The 17,824-nt window shown below is 33.5% G+C and overlaps 2 protein-coding genes and 1 pseudogene across 5 annotated transcripts; all 3 read right to left on the bottom strand.

Annotated features, from left to right (window-relative positions):
- Positions 1-586: 586 nt before the first annotated feature.
- On the bottom strand, positions 587-1,453 carry LOC116138529. The gene is made up of 2 exons (XM_031424240.1): positions 1,387-1,453; positions 587-1,305 (listed from the first exon to the last, which is right to left on the bottom strand). The coding sequence occupies exons 1-2, from the start codon at positions 1,451-1,453 to the stop codon at positions 587-589; spliced, it is 786 nt and encodes a 261-aa protein (XP_031280100.1).
- A 12,036-nt stretch (positions 1,454-13,489) lies between these two features.
- Positions 13,490-14,742, bottom strand: LOC116138519 (annotated as a pseudogene).
- A 1,112-nt stretch (positions 14,743-15,854) lies between these two features.
- Positions 15,855-17,592, bottom strand: LOC116139299. 4 transcript variants are annotated; one of them, XM_031424991.1, is made up of 3 exons: positions 17,532-17,592; positions 16,844-17,067; positions 15,855-16,273 (listed from the first exon to the last, which is right to left on the bottom strand). In XM_031424991.1, exons 2-3 carry the CDS (start codon positions 16,989-16,991, stop codon positions 16,131-16,133), a joined length of 291 nt encoding a protein of 96 aa, XP_031280851.1. In that variant the 5' UTR covers positions 16,992-17,067; positions 17,532-17,592; the 3' UTR covers positions 15,855-16,130. The 4 variants fall into 4 exon arrangements, with proteins under 4 accessions (XP_031280851.1, XP_031280844.1, XP_031280838.1 ...); XM_031424984.1 differs by having other exon boundaries at positions 16,844-17,096; positions 17,532-17,591; XM_031424978.1 differs by having other exon boundaries at positions 16,844-17,140; positions 17,532-17,581.
- Between the last annotated feature and the right edge of the window lie 232 nt (positions 17,593-17,824).

The raw sequence follows: 17,824 nt of genomic DNA, 5'->3' as shown, positions 1-17,824 counted from the left end.
TCAAGTCTCTTAAAAGAAATATGTCCTAATCTGTTATGCCAAATATGAGCAGAAACATTATTGACAAAACCATTGGAAATAAAATTCAAACAATGAACATTAAGAACATAGAGATCTTGAACTTTGTCACCTTTGTCAATCATCCTCTTGGTGGATAGATCCTGGATAACAAAGTAGTCAGGGAGGAAACTCACTATAAGGGTAGATCCAGTTACTAAAGCACTGACTGAGATCAAGTTGAATTTGAATTGAGGAACAAATAGTACATCCTTAAGCACAAGGTCAGAATGCAATTTAACATCACCAGCAAAATGAACCAAAATCTGAGAATGATTTGGCAAAGTAACTATTGTGTGATGAATAGAACGCAGGGAAACAAAAGCATTGGCTTGTGAACAAATATGTCGAGTAGCTCTTGAGTCTACAATCCATAACTAATTGGATGAAAATAAAGAACTTAGAGAGACAGAGAAGCAAATACCTGCAAGATAGTTGGTTTGAGCAGGATTAGGAGCATTGGTGACCTTTGTTGAGCTACTCAAATGTGTAGAAAGCATGGACATTAGCTACTGATATTGATTGGAGTTCAGATTCTGTACAAAACCACCAAAAGAATTAGAGTGATCTGATCTATCATCTGTAGTAGAAACTTGATGAGCAACAGCATTTTAATTGTTGTTGGAACGAAATTTATATCCAGGAGGATATCCATGGATCTTGTAGCAACGATCCACAATATGTCCAAGATCTTGCAATGCGTGCAATAAGGCCTATCTCTTTTCTGATTCTTGGGAGCACTGGAATTAGAATTCTGAGAATTTTGAGAACTAGAACCACAAAACTTAGCAACATCTATTTTAACAGCAAATGCCATTGTGCCAGTAGAATTATCAGAGGAAGGATTAGTCCTCCTTTGTTGTTCCTCTTGAACAATAAGAGAGAAAACACGATTGATAGGAGGCATCGGATCCATGAGAAGCAACTGACCACGAACTTGAGAGAAATAATCATCAAGTCCCATTAAGAAGGACATCATGTACTCCGTTTGATGATGATTGTTAAGATTTTTAACTTCATTACAAGTGCACTTTCCACAGGAACAATTTGGCCGGTAATTACTCAGTTCTTCCCATATAGTTTTCAGCTTTGTGAAGTAAATGCTAACTGAACTCTGTTCTTGACATAGATTCATCAATTCACGTTTAAGCTGAAAAATTCTAGGTTCGTTCCTCTGTTGAAAACGATCCCTAAGATCTAACCAAATCTCTTGGGCAGAAGAAGCAAAGATAATACCGGCAGAAATTTCTTTTGAAACCGAATTTAAGATCCAAGATATAACAATATTATTGTTGCGAATCTAGGAATTGAGAAGATTATTGTCAGTACCTTTAGGTTCAGAAATAGAACCATCAACAAATCCCAATTTGTTCTTCATAGATAGGGCAATTAACATCGCATGACTCCAGCTGGTGTAATTCTCATCAGTGAGCTGTTGCGAGACAAGCACTTGCCTAGGGCTGTCAGAATGATGAAGATAGTAAGGATTCGAAGGTTCATCAATGACTAATGGTTCAAATTGATACGCTCTTCAGAATTGGAATCATCAGCGTTCGAGGACAGAATGGCCATATTGAAGAAGACAAGAACAATAAAAAAAAGAAACAAGCAAATTTGCAGTGGATCAAATTCGCTCTGATACCATATTAAGCTCGAGAAGAAGAAGAAGAAGAGCTGAGAAGAAAAAAGAGAGAAGGAAGAATAAACTGCTTTCTTTATCTTGAGAATAACAAAATAGAAGCAGGCTATATATATAGCCACTATTACAATAAATTAGTTATAACGTAAAGTGTAATTAGTGAAGCTAACTAACTAACTAATCTGTAACTAATATGAAGATTAACAACTAATCAGTATTTACAATATTTACACATCCTAATAACAGATATGTATTTAGGCAAGCTTGTATTATTAGTCATATGAAAGGTAATACTAAGCTAACGAACGAATCTCACAAACCTGACATGACACCAAGTTGACATTATTACGTCGACTGACGACTTTGACTAAATACATAAGGAACGATTATTCCATTAATAAAAAATGATCATTCCCATAAAGAATGACTGTTCCTTATAAAGAGAACAATCATTCCTTATGGAACAGTCGTTCCTTCTTATGGAACAACCATTTCATAAGAAGGAATAGTTGTTCCATCTTATAGAATGAGTGTTCCATAAGATGGAACAACCATTCCATCTTATGGAACAGTTGTTCCTTATGAAGAAACGATCATTCTCATCTAAGAACAATCGTTTTTAGTTGTCCCTTAACTTCCATAAGGGAAAGAATGATCGTTCCTTAGAGAGGAACAACTATTTCTTCCGTGAGGAATAGTCGTTCCTTTTATGAATGGCCGTTTCTTGGGTTTAGTCAAAATCAAATCATTTTCCGTTGGATGTGGTGGGAGCTGATTCATTTGCCAACCTATCTTTATTTGTCATATGAAATGGGGTTCCAATTTCTACCTTGCAGTTGCCTTGGCTGTATTGTTAGTCACCGATATTCAACAATCAATATCATGTCCATAGTTTACTATTTTAAGCTTTACTAAGGCTCCATTCAACAACCAATTATGGACAGAGGCTCCATAAATTTTTGTTACTAGTTTAGCATCGATTCTTTGATCATGATCCAAAGGTTTGATAATTGTTCAAGATTATTCATTATTGGCAAATATATTTTTTCCTGAGCTATCTTAAGTTTTAATTCCTTATATTGTTTTGGACCATTGAACTTTGTTGGATCTTTTTATTTTCCTTTACTCAATAATCAAATATTAGAATTAATATAATATTGCTTTCAGGCCATCGAACTTAGGATTTCTTTTGTTTTAAACTTGTGTTTTAAAATTATCTTATTTATATAATTTAAGGATTTTGGGTGTTATGCCTAGTTTCCAGATGGTCAGATTTGCGCTGCGCGTCCTTAAGGTACATCAGAGTCCGACGGGATCCTCCCACGTGTCGTCCCGTTAGTGTTTGTCTTTTCTTACAAGGTGATTACTATCATAAGTATGGGTTAAGCTGCCATTAGCATGCCCCAGTCTGTTACAAGCATGAGAATTACTAACTCAGATTCTAATTAGGGGGATTATGCATTCAACCCCGTAACACCCACTCTATAAAAGGAGTCTACAACCTCTGTTTCAAAGGAGGATTCTAGTTTATTAGTAAAGTTCAAGAGAAAAAGCATCCAGACTTGTTTTAGAGAGTGTTTAGAGAGAATAGGTCGTGAGAGCTAAATCCTTCCATTTAGCCTGTGAACTTCCCTTTGTAACCTCATTTGACCTTGTAACTCCCTCCAACAATAAAATAACAATGGATGTAGGTTTGGTTTTCTATACTGTTGAATCACTATACAACCTTTTTTTTTCTTTACTTTACTACGTCGTTTTTATTGACCTTGTTGGTTATTAGTAACCACACGTACATCTTACCTAGTCCCTTCTAAGGCCAATTGGATATTTCTGGTTGGTAACGAATTTTTGTATCAACACTAGGGATATATTAGTTTTCGTTCCCAACTCGATTCAAGAATAAAACATTATCCTCGTCCCTTAATGTTGATACTTTATTCACGATCCGGATAAATGGGTCCAATGAAAGTTCGTTGTCGCTAGGAATTTTGCCGTCTTATTTTCAGGATCAAGTCTAATCAATTTATCAGTTTCAGGAATTTCGCTAATCAATTTACGTCAACGTGTCTCTTTTAGCAGCTACTTCTAATTCTTTTAGCTCATTAGAAAGCAACTCTTGAAGCTGTCATATCATTAAAGGGTTTTAGTCTACTAAAAATGGTACAAAATTAGATCTGTTTAGCAACAATAATAGCCCAAATCGAATGTCAACTTAATTCTTACTAACTGGTAATAACACACCGTTATGGAACTGTTTCACTTTATGAATAAACAGGGAAGAGGTCCTACGAAAAGCAAAGAAAATGATACCTTCTTTTTCGGGTTTTAGGAATTGGCTTTTTTAGCAGACATTTTATCGAACACTTGCTAAATCAAAATATGATAACAAAATTTTGAGAGTACTGATATAATATGAGTTAACCCAGAATGACCTTTCTGGTTTTGAATATTTTGATTGAAACTAAACTAGGGGTACCAAAACGAATTGAGGTAACTTTATGAAACTGTTTCACTTTATGAATAAAGAGGATTTACTTAAGTAAACTTATGAATACAATAAGGCGAGATAAAACCTATAAATATAAGCAGGTATAAGTGTTGATGTGACGAGGAGAAATGAGTTGGCGGAGATAACATTTATAACATTCTAATTTTCTCCTTTCAAGGTTTGACGATACTAATTTTTTTTTTTTTTTTGTTTTTTTAATGATGGGAATATTCTTATCAATTTACGCACACTTTAATTAATTATTCGACTTTGAAACTATCAATTGGACAAGAATTTCATTAACTATCTTTATTAGTAATCGAGTAGAGATTCAAACTCAAAACTTCTTAAGTAATACACCTAATAATTCTTATTAAACTATTCGACCATCCAGAGATAGTTGACAATCTATTTTTTTTCTCTTAATCTAAACACGATCAATTCCCTAATTAAAACTCTAGAAGATCATTGAAGATATGAAATCAAGGTAACTAGTAGACAGGTAACATCACCCTTTTTTACTAGGTACTTCCCAAAGAAGAAATGCAATATATAAGTTTGGATCATGAAAATCCAATATATTTACTTCTAAAACCATCCACTATTAAGTTGACACACACACATTTTGTGAAAGACTTAACGTCTTTTTCCCACCTAAATAATAGCTTAATAACACTTTTTCACCTACGAACTTTTAAAATACTATTTTTCCACCCAAAAAATATACTTTTCGATTCGGCGGCGAACGGAGAGCAAATTTGGTATATTCTTTTGAGGCTTTTGAAAAGGGGAGGCCGATGAGTTTTTTGGTGGTGGAAGATTGGATTTTGGCCATCATGATTGATCAGAATTTGACTTGGGAGAGGCGGCTGCGCAAACTCTAATCTCTCGATTGTCGGCAATTGACAAGGTCGGCAAGAGTAAGGTTTGAGAGTTTTTTGTGAGTGATGATCGGGGAACAGAATAATGATTGGTAGAGTCGCAATGATATCGGAATTGGTCGAAGATTGGTGGGGTCAACAAGAAAGTGTCATTACATGTATTTTTTTAAGTGAAAAATAGTATTTTAAAAGTTTAGAAATAAGAAAGTGTCATTAAACCATTATTTGGATGGAAAAAATCATTTACTCTTCGCGAAAATGTTAAAAAGATTTGAGATTAGGAGAGAAGAGAGATAACGAATAAATAAGAAGCCTTGTGGCCGGTGGGTTTATTCTTCATGAGATTCGATTCCAAAACCGCTTGTATATTCTTTAGTTACTATTTCAAAAAAGGTTTACCATAGATATATGATATATCTAAAGGCCACTTTCAAATCTCTCTTTATTCTAAATTTATATGAAAAATTTATCCTCGGTATCGTGACCAAGTTAATTACTCGGTATCTTGACCGGGTTAATTATCACTTACTGGCATTTAGCAACATCCCTGAGGTTCTATCTAAACAACCCCACATGTTTCGAAACTATCATTGGTCTCCTCTGAGTTTTTACATAGCTACTATTATTGACCTCTTCTTCCATGTGTTACTTAATGATGAAACATGAATAAATAGGTGAAATTTTAAGTTTATACTTCTATATATATTAAAGAAAAAAAAATTGAAGTTACATATTATAACGCTTCCTTTTATATATCTTAAAAAGTTTACAATATAATAATCAGATCAGGGGTATTGTCATATTTTATTTAAAATTTGAAGAAAAAGACATAAGTTTCATTTGTATAAATAAATGGACATTATCAACGAATACTTTTCTACTAATAAACATATACTTTTTGACATTTTTTAATATACAGATATTTTTTCCAATACATGTTTTCAACAAAAATATAAAAATAAAAATAAAAATGCTACATATTTAAACTAATCCATACAAATTAATGTGTCAGTTTTCCATACTTACCACATCATCCACTTGAATTTATTTAATATATCTTTAATTTTAAACCAAACAACCTATTAGTTTGTATAAAAAAATTAAACGTATAGTATTATTCCTCTTTAAATTATCTAGTGTTAAAAAAAAATGTATCAAATGCTATTTTTCTTTTAGTAGTTTTTTTTAAGTATCTTCTCAGCGATAACACCCATCAGGCTATGAAAAAATACATTTAAAACATGAAAATGAGTCGAGGGTAATTATAAAGTTAAAACGTTTAATATAACAATTATATATATATATATATATTTTTTAATGTTACACAACTATTATTCAAAAAATTATTTTCATCTTATTAAGAGATCAATGTTGACCCCTCCTAAAAACTTTCTTGCTCAAGTTTAATAACATTAGTTGAGTCTAAAAAGCAAAACTCTGTTATACTTTCAGATCATCAGCCTTTAAATGGAGGAGGGATAGAGAGTTCTTGCTGAAAAATAATTTAAACCTTTTAAGACCTCTATAATTACTGTTAATTTCCATTATATTCATTTGATAACTTATATATGTATACAAAGAAAAAGGAGATGGAGAGAAGACGCACAAAAATTCTCAAATATGGACGTTCATTATTTATAAAACCCGGATTTCTGTTTACTATCCCCATTAAACGATATTCAGATTTAAAAACATACAGACGTCCACGTTAGAGTAGGAATATACGGAGTTCCATTTTCTATCTTTGAAAGAAGAAGAAGTATATTAATTAATGTTATTTCTTGTGATGAAAAACAGGCTTGATAATCTGCAAAAGCTACGTACTTAATTCTGCAACTAATTAAAATGGCGACTGGTTGAAAGCTTCATGTTTCTTCTCAAGATAAGCATCAGCATCTCTGTCAACAAAAGGGTTGCCACAGAAAGAGCCTTTGTCACCATCGCTGCGACGACCAATAATTCTTGGTGCAATTTCTCTATCTTCTTCTGATTGATCTTTCCCTCTTCGAGGCCTCCTCAACTTGAAAAAAGAGAAGGGCATGCAAGAACAACACTTTTGATTATTGCTGTCACCACTCATCATTCTATAATATCATAAATTAAGGTTAGCTTTTGAACTAAAGAGGAGTTCAAATTATCGAAGAGAGTAGTTGAGCTAGGTGAGTTTTTATATTAGTGAGTGTCAAATGAAAGTGAAACATTTGTTAGGTGAATTCATTTATCGAGTTAGGTAAAATGTTCGGGGTAAAGTTTTCGAAGTGACTTGTCTATCATTTTATTTGCATGATGTTGTTTATGCTTTCATTTGAATAAGATAACACCATGAAATATTTTTGGACTAACGTATAGACCACGATAATGAATGTGCGCTTGCAATGTATTTAATTTTATTCGATTACTTTGAACACAAAAATATGATAAATTGTGAAATGATAAGATAAAAAAACTCGACCTCGTTCGAACTAACACCTGAAGCTATAATTAATTTAAAAAAATTAATTAAATATGTTAATTTAAATAATAATGAAACAAATCCTAAGTTGGCGATGATTTTCTATATGCTATTATGGTGATTATTTTATGAGTTAAAGATATGCAAAAAACTTAGGCTCCAGTTTGATTCACTCTTGAAAATAGCATTTTGGGTTTTCCTAATAAAGTTAAACAGTAAGATTGACTTATTCTCAAACTATTATTCAATTTATTTAGACCCTCCAAAATTTATTAATTTAACTAAACACCTCCAAATATTTTTTTTAGAAATTGCAAAAACACCCTAGCAACCCACATTTACCAGATTCCGGCCACCACTGCCGGAAGCTAGCTGAAATCTAGTATAATGGCGCTCTTCTAGCTGAATTTGGCTGGTAGTGCGCCGATTTAGCCTTTTCCAGCCCGATCCACAACGGCCAGATCTTTGGCCGTAGCCAGTCGTCAACGACAGCCAAGATATGGTCGTCGTTGACCATCAATGCGGTAAGATCTAGTTGTCAATGGCCAGATCTAGTCGTAGATCTAGCATTTTCCGACCAAATCCACCATGGATCTAGCCGAATAAGGCCATATCGGCGCACGACTGACAAGATCCAGCCGGTCATGCGTTGATACGGTGACTCCGACCACCCTCCGGTAGTGGTGGCCGGCTGTCCGTATTTAATAGATGGGTTGGAGGTGTTTTTGTTAACTTTTAATATTTTATTATAGGGGTGTTTAGTAAATAAACAAACATAGAGGGTATTTTTGTTAATTTTCAAATCCTACATCGTAATACCCACTTAATCTAACTTTTTTCAAAATATTATTCTAAAAAGTATTAGAATAATGAACCAAACGAACTCTTAGTTTTGATGCACAGTTTAGGCATTGGAGATTGTGGTATGATTGTCGTGATTATTTCTATGTAGCTTTGATTTTTTCCTTGGGTGTTTTTTTATCACTATTGTTGTTACAAAATCTCGCAACAACTAGAGTTATTTGACTGACCTTGACAAAATCAAATAGGATGATCGAGTGATTACGGATAATCAGTAAGAGAAAGAAAAATTGATGAAAATAAAAGCACAAGAACTTTTTAAAGTGGTTCGGTGAGCTAAACTCTTAAGCCTACTTCCACAGTTATCTTATCGCTATATTTTGACTACAAGAACAAACTTTCACTCTTATGTTGCTGATTCTAAAGTTGCTAACCACTTTACAATGATTTTTCGGGGGTTTATATACTACTGAGTTGGTAGTGGTTAAAAGAGTGTTTTCAAGATTATGACTTGATTTGCTGAAGTCAATCCCATGATTTCTGGTGTGGCCATCATGCTAGGATTGATTGACGTTAATCCCATGATTTCCTCCTTGATTTCAGGGGATAATGTCAATCCAAAGAGATAAGACTTATCCATGGTTTAGAAGATAATTGCCAGTTAGCTTGCCTTGCTTCTGATCGTAGCTCGCTTTCATTTGATTATTGTCTCACAAATCACTCCGAGCTCCAACCAGTTTCAAGCTATTATTGGCGTGCGATGATAAGTTATAATTACTCGGATAATAGGAATTATTTGAGGTTTCCTGATGTGGGTGCAAAACGACACATCGGTTTCCAGCATCTAACTAACGTGAAGTATGCCCTAGGTGTGGGTTCACACGACACACTGAGCTTGATTGTTCGCTCATTCAGAGCAAGCAACTTTCTGGCGCCTTTCTCTCTCAACCATTAGTTGTCTTCTTGGGCGTCTGCTCAGGTTGTTTTGATCTTGGGCCTCACTTCTTTGCATTCCACCAGCTCTAGGCTGTTGATGGTGGCGATTGCGAGAAGAACTACAGTTGTCACTAGCTATTTTAAGCTCCCAGTTTTGCATTCTAGCAATGACGTCTTGTTGGGTATGAGCCCAGTTTCCTTGCGGGACTTCCTTCATACTTGTCACTGTTGCTGCAAGGTTTGGAATGCATTGGTGAGTGGCCTTAGCATGTCCATCACTTGGGCAGTCTTCGGGTTGGATGACGTTCCTGCCCCCTGCTGAGTCACCGGTGGAACCACTGGTGGCAGGAGCGAATCTAGCCCCTTTGAGGGTAGGCCTCAAATTTTTTTTAAAAAAAATTATTAATATATAGGCCACAAAAAATTATTAATATATATACCCAGACCTACCCTCATATTTAAAAAAAATGAGAACTATTACACATATATCTAGGTCTACAAAAAACTCACTATTAATATATATATTTCAAGCTCATGTCATATTAAAAGTTTAAACCTCTTTCCACTCTTTTTCTCCACGACTCTTCATGCTTTTTATGATTTTATTTCCAAAATTCTTTACTTTCTCATTCTCCCTTTCTCTTTCTCATGCTATTCGCTCTTAAAACTTTTGAAGACTGAAATTTTTGAAGCTTTCATTACTCAAGGTGCCACAATTAGCTATGTTTTTTGTTTTATCAGTTTTAGGTATATGTATTTCTTATTTCAATTTAGTTTATTTTAGGTTGAACCATGCTTTTTTTTTTTTTTTTGGAGGTTTTTTATTGTAATTTGAGGGAAAAAGACATGGATCTTATGAGTTTATTTTATGTTTTGTGTCTAAGAATGAACCTGTTTTTCCACATTAAAACTTTAACTATATTTTAAAGGATGTTATTCTTCATCTTTCACCCACTACTTTCCTACATTTCAAACGTCACCTTTCAGTTGTTCAAAATTATTAAAGAAATTTGATTTACTATTTATGTTTATATCAAGAAAATTCCCTTTTTTTCTTATTAATTCATATTAAAAGTCAACACAATGTTGACTTGATTTAAGTTTTGGTTGACTTTAGCTTAGGCTAGGTCTAATCAAAGTCATGAAAATTTATATTATAATCTTTATAAGCCAAAAGTAAAAAAAAATTAAAAAAAGGTTTTGCTCAAGGTCTACTCAACACATTTACTCAAAATTTTGCTTCTCATATATTCAAGTAAGAAAGTATTGTGTTATTGCATTCTTTTCTCTCAGGTTCTTGATATTATATTATTTTCTTTGCTTAAGGTTTGGTTGTTAAAGTTTTTACTAGTTATTTGGCAAACAATAACAGAGTTGCGGAGGCCCACCCTCAGCAAAAATCTTGGATTTGCCACTGAGTCTACCTGGCCCTTTGATCAACCTCTTGGTGGGCAAGTCTACTTGGCCCTTTGATCAATGTCCTGGTGGCTAGGCTCATTCTCATCGACATGATTAACGCCACTCTTGGATGCTCTGGTATATGTCATGGTTGTTAAGTGTGATTGACGAAAAGGATTGACAAGGTGAAGCCCTCCTTCTAGCGCCAAAATGTTGTTACAAAATCTTATAACAACTAGAGTTACTTAATTGACCTTAACAGAATTAGATAGTGTGGCTGCATGATTATAGATAATCAGTAAGAGAAAGAAAAAAATGATGAAAATAAATGCACAAGAACTTTTTAAAGTGGTTCGGCGAGCTAAACTCTTAAGCCTACATCTACTGTTATCTTATTACTATAGTTGTGATTACAAGAACAGGCTTTCACTCTTAGGTTGCTAACTCTCAAATTGCTAACCCCTTTTTAAATGATTTTCATGGGGTTTATAACTGAGTTGGTAGTGCTTACAAGAGTGATTTTTGGGATTATGACTTGATTTGGTGAAGTCAATCCCATGATTTCCAGTGTGGCCATCATGCCGAGATTGACTAACATTAATCCTGTGATTTCCTCCTTGATTTTAGGGGATAATGTCAATCCAAGGAGATAAGACTTATCCATGGTTTAGAAGATAATTTTCGAGTAGCTCGCCTTGCTTCTGACTGTAGCTCGTTTTCATCTGATTGTCATCTCACAAGTCATTATGGGCTACAGCTAGCTCGGCTCCGAGCTATTCCTGGCTCCGAGCTGTTCACACATTCTCACACAACAACTAAAAAAAAGACCTTCATATACTTTGTATTAAATTTTTTTATCATCCCCTTCTACCTTACCTTTACCGATTTTATAATTAAATTTAGGGTTTCTATTGTTAGCTTCTAAATTTGATGATATAAGTAATTTTCAAGATGACGGTATTAATTTATTTATTTTGGAAGTTAATATCAAAGGGCAAGTATAAATTAGAGTTAATAATAACAAATCATTGAATGGGAAACTAGAAATGTAATATGTTTATAGAGACAAGATTTATTCCTAATTATTATTTTATAGTTTAATTATTCTTTAACACAGTAATGTGACTAATCTCCACCTTATGTCCACAAAATTATGCAAAGGGAGCCGGCAACATCTTGTAATAACAAATAAAATAATACGGCTTTAGAAAAGCACTTTGAATAAGAATTTTTGTAAGAATTACATCAAACAAAATCCTTTCTGCGATAACCATCAATTACGGTCAAGGAACAATCTTAAACTGGTTTCACATTCATTCAAAGATTTATCATATTTCATTGACTAAATGATTCATATGAGCAAATGAGACTCAAGGAGATAGTTTCATGAATTCAATTGTTATTGAGTTGATTATAGTTAAATCAACATTGCTTATTTATACAAAATTAAGCTATATAATAAGGAAATATAATATTGTAATAATATTTAAAATTTCATAGAATAAAGAAACATAATATTATTTCATAATTAAGGAAATATATTATTTGCATTACATTTTGCACTTTAACACTCCCCCTTAAGCTTGTGGTTTACAAGCTTACGTAAAAGATGCAAATGTTGGCGATTATGTTAGAGTTTGAGTTTCGATTTGCCATTGGAAAATCTAACTGTTTGAATTGCAGGGACAAAAAGAGAGGTTAACTGAGTATTGTGTTAACCGAATATCTTTTTGAATTGGTGGGATAGAAAAGAGAGATTAGTTGAGCGGAAGCTGATTCAACCTAGAAACGCTGATACCATGTTGAAATTATGAGCAAATGAGACTCAAAAGCATAGTTTAGTGAATTCAATTGTTATTGAATTGATTATAATTGAACCAACATTGTCTATTTATACAAAAATTAAGTTATACAATAAAGAAACATAATATAAAATTTTCTAAAATAAAAAAAACATAATATTATTTCACAATTAAAAAAATATATTATTTGCATTCTATTTTGCATTTCAACATCATAAGATGACAGGAGAGATAATATTGCTAAAATCTTTTCCATGTATAACTCAAAACTAGAGATAGACATTTCTATAAATTGGGCATCTATATGTTCCTCCAATTAGACGAGACAAGTGAGTATGCGTGTCTGTCTAATAATTACATATGAATGATTGAATGTATAAGTGTGTTTTAGTGAAGACTTTCTCGAGTGCGTTGTGACAACCGACTTATTCAATAACACATGTTCAAAGAATTTGCCTATCGTCTCAATTTGTACATGAAGGGGCTTATTATCTCATTTCTAAACGAATTCCCTGTTTAAGAGTAGCGTTACTATATTTTGACGGGCAACCTTACTGACCCATCTTGATAACAATATTGAATCATGATTCAGTTACCTCTTGGATCACGATCAAGGATAATGTTGCTTTACTTCTATTTTCAACTTGAAAAATTGAAGTCTTACCTACCGATATTATTGGAAAAAAAAAAAAAAAAAAGCCATAGTCAAATGATATCCAAAGTTCCAAACTACATTTCCATAAGGTAATTATAATGGGGCCACAAGAACTCCTGAAAATGTTTTCAACATCCAATATTTTCAGAAATTATCAAAAGTCTCCTGATTTGAAAACCCATAGAGGAGTGTAAACATTAGGTGACAATGGATTTAAAAAGATCTTTCAATAGTTCATAATAATTGACCTTTTCGACGTCAACAACTGTACATATCTATTCAGTCTTGGGGGTCTAATAGCGATGAGATCTCTCTTTCAGGGTCTAATGAATGATAATTCTTAAGCGTAACAAATTTCACCCCGTACATGCATCTCAATACTACTTTCCCCTGTCATATGCAGCGATATTCTGAGGCTCGCATTCTGGACTAAAAAGGAAGACCAGCAGAGCGGTGGTTGAACTCACAGAAACAGCTCCGCAAGCTGCCCACCGGAGACTTCTCGGAACTGTAACTCTAGGACCTGCATTATCATAGAGTATATGTTTCTATTAGACAGATATGAAAAAAGGTTAGCATTGCTGCAAACAGAAAAACCTGCAGTAACATTTCATTTAAGTCAATTTATAGCTTTTAATTCACATCATAGAACACAATTCAGAAGCAATAAAAGGAAAAGGAAAAAGAGACAGAGTTAGAGAACAAGTAGATGAAGTTAGACATTCGACATTACCCTGTCCAATGCATCTTAACAAACTACGTCAAACTTTATTTGCAATCTATCACAAATTGAAAACTTCATAACAGAGAGAGAATACATATAGAAGGATCACACGTATGAGACAGCAATACTAAGACCTCGTTTTATTGGTGTACAATTAAATGAAACTGAGACTCAATTAAGTGGTAAGTCCAGAGGTAGGTTTGAAAATCATACAAACTTGCATGAAAAATTATAAAATACATACAATTTCAAAGCCATTTGAGCTATCAACTTATCAAAATATTAGGAAAAGTTGTAGTTTTTATATAAGTATCTGCACTGTTATGCTGCTGTTTGTAGAAAGAAACACGAAAACACAAATTCTCACAGAAAATTATATTTAGAAGTGGGGAACCAATAGGGGATACTTTGACGCAAAAGCAAGTATAGAATCCTATGAATTTTCATATCTTGTCATGGATTTTTAACAGTCATTTCCCTTGATGCCAACACAAGTACGCAAGCAAAGATAGAAAAGTCAAATGGAAATCCATATTATAATTTTTTTTTTTCATCGTACCTCTGAGAAAGAACAAGCAGCAAAACGGTAATTTAAGATACAAAATGCATGAATATAATTAAAGCTTAAACAAGCACGAGAAACAAATACGACATACCATAATGGAGTCTACAAAGAACCCAGAATCCCAGTGCTCCTCCAACAGTAAAAAATCCCAGCTGTCTGCATTAATCTCGAACAGGGCTTTGCATCTAACCGCATCAGCTCACCATCCAAAAACCCAGAAAAACGCCTCAACGCCATCTATATATCAATACAATTCAAAGCTTCCAAGCAACCAAAAATTACTGTCCTGCTCGCTTTGACCCCTCAGAGAATAAATCTACACAAACTCCTATTTACTTCAACGACTTCAGCCTGCTAAAATATTGATTTCTTTAACAGCAAGAACACAACAACTGAAACACAAACTGGACAACTACTTTAATATGTTTCTTGAGCAAGACTTCAATCTGTCATAAGCTTAATGTAAAAACTAAAAATAATAAGAGGCTTCAACCCACTTAAAATGATACAAAAACTTGATCTCTTAGCAGCCAACAAGTACAAGCTCAAATTGGGATTCTTCAAAACATGAAAAATCAACTTAAAATACTTAAATTTGTAACTCATATGAGAAGATTGTTTTAAAACCGACATTCATACAAACACACCGTCTTTTCCTCTGAGTCATCGAACTTGAAAGATTATTCTAATGAGTGTTTTCTAAATATTATTTTTTTCTTAGCTTTGAAATGAAGTGATTATCTTTTAAGCTGTTACAATTTCAAACACCCTCACAAATAAATCCCATGTCATCTGAAGATTTCTATTTTCTACAAATTAAGCTCTAAATGAAACACTAATAGTTAAACGCATTTTCTAGCTTAATTGCACCAGGGGTGATGTTATTTAGCACCACTTATTTTAATTTTATCACTTGTCATCAATTGAATGGGATGATATAATAAATAACATTGCTAGAGTTTCTTCCTCATATTTTCAAAAGATAAAAACAAACTTTTTAATCGCTAATAATACACACCGAGACAGTTTAGGGTGAGAAAAATAGTTGGCTAAGATGACATATATGTGACAGGAGGAATATATATGTTTCGTATATATGTCGTGAACGTATACGACGTATATAGGCCATCTTAGTGAATACAACTTAGTCTTTAGCTAAATGTGTGCATCAATTCACTCATTCAATAAGACACACTTACTATTTAAAAAATATTTTAAAAAAATTGTTGACCGAGGGTCAAGAGTATAATGTTGCTTGTAATGTACATGGACCTTAGTTATCAACATTCAACAAACAACCATTTTCACATTGTACTAGTTTTGGTTGAGAAGAGAAAGAAAAAGAAAAATTCAAGCAATAATTGCTGAACTTGAACAATTGGAGTACCAATATGCTTAATGAAGGGCCCATTGTTAAATGATATCCAAGCTATATTTCTCCAAGGGGAAATATCATGGCACCCTGAGAGATTCCCATATTTCATCAGCATTCAATATTTTCACAAAAAGTCAAAAAACTCTACTGATTTAAAAACCATAGAGTAGTGTAAACATTACGTGACAAATGGAATTTAAATATCTTTCAATGGCTCATATGTATTTAACCTTTTGGCATTAGCAACAGTACATATGCATTTAGTCTTGGGGTTCTACAAGTAATGAGATCTTTTTTTTCAAGGAGTAATTATAATTCTTAGGCATCACAAATTTAAGCCAAAAATGAAGCTTATTACTACTTTCGTCTATCATACGCGGCTATATTCTGAGGTTCACATTCTGGACTAAAAAGGCGGACCAGCAGAGCAGTGGTTGAGCTCATAGAAACAGCTCCGCAAGCTGCCCACCGAAGACTTCTCGGGACTGTAACTCTAGGACCTGCATTAGCATGAATTGCTGCTCAGATTAGACAGAATGCATGGAAATGTTAGCATCATGCAAACAGAAAAAAACCTACAGTAACATTTCATTTAAATCAATTTATAGCTTAAAATTATGTCACAGAATACAATTCAAGAGCAAAAAAAGAAAAAAACCAAGTTAGAGAAATCGTTGATGAAGTTGGATGCTTGACATTACTCTGTCTAAGACAATTGTCAAAGCCATTCGAGTTATCAACTGATCCAAATAAAAGGATTCTAGCACAAACTGAGCTTCAAAAAAAAAAAAATTTAGAAATGGAGAACCCATAGGGAATACTTTGAAGCAAAAAGCAAGCAAAAAATGCAATCAATTTTCATATCCTATCATGGATTTTTAACAACCCCTTGATCCCAACACAAGTTCACAAGCAAAGATAATATAAGCGATCAAATGGAAATCCATTTTATAATTTTTTTCATAGCAGCTCTGAGAAACTTACGAAGCTGCACAAAGGTAATTTAAGATACAAAATGTGTGAATATAGTTCAAGCTTAAACAAGTATAAGAGAATCAAATAGGACATACCATAATGGAGTCTACAAAGAACCCAGAACCCTAATGCTCCTCCAACGGTAAAAATCCCAGCTGTCTGCCTCATTAATCTCGAACAGGGCTTTGCATCCGAGCGCATCAGCTCACCATCCGAAAACCCCAATAAACGCCTCAACGCCATCTATATATCAATATAATTCAAAGCATTCAAGCCACCAAAAAAAAGCTCCCGCTTGCTTTCCCCCCTCAGAATAAATCTGTTACAAGCTCCTATTAACTTCACTGACTTCAGCCCACAGCAAAACCACACTCAATTGAAATCCTTGGAAACTTAAACACAAAACAGATAACTACTTTAATATGTTTCTTGAACAAGACTTCAATTTGTCATAAGCTTAATGTTTTCATAAAAATAAGGCTTCAACCCACTAAAAAATGATACAAAATTGGAACTATTTAGCAGCCAAAAAGTACAAGCTCAAATCAGGATTCTTCAAAAAAGGAAAAGTCAACTTAAAATACTTCCTTTTTCAAAACTAACATTCATACAAACACAGTCTTTTCCTTTGAGACATTTTGTCGAACGGTTAGAAAACAATCTTAAAAATAGCTACTGGTTCATCAACTGAAGTGTTAAAACATGGAAATGAGTATAAATACTTGAAATAATTTGAAAATAATACAAAGCGAGCGCTAATATAATGAGAACGAACAGAGTTACCTTTCTGGGTTTTGATTGAATGGCTTCAAAGCTTGTTGCTTTCTTTGAATTCGTTCACTTGGATAGTTAATGAAAATATAATATATTCATGATAATGGGTCGGGGCCTTATACGGGTCAAATGCTAGGCAGGAAAGATCCATTCAGCCCATTATCATGGACTATCGGGCCCTATTTGGTAATTTATGATATAGTTTGACCCCATCCGTATATTTCATTCGTATATTTCATTTGTGCATGTAAAAATATCCGAATCCGAACCCGAAAAACTAAACCAAACCCAATAGAATTTAA

This window comes from Pistacia vera, unplaced genomic scaffold (assembly GCF_008641045.1).
Source record: "Pistacia vera cultivar Batoury unplaced genomic scaffold, PisVer_v2 Contig11, whole genome shotgun sequence".
Taxonomy (NCBI): Eukaryota; Viridiplantae; Streptophyta; class Magnoliopsida; order Sapindales; family Anacardiaceae; genus Pistacia; species Pistacia vera.
Note: the sequence above shows the minus strand (reverse complement) of the source record. Positions and strands in the feature narration are given on the sequence as shown.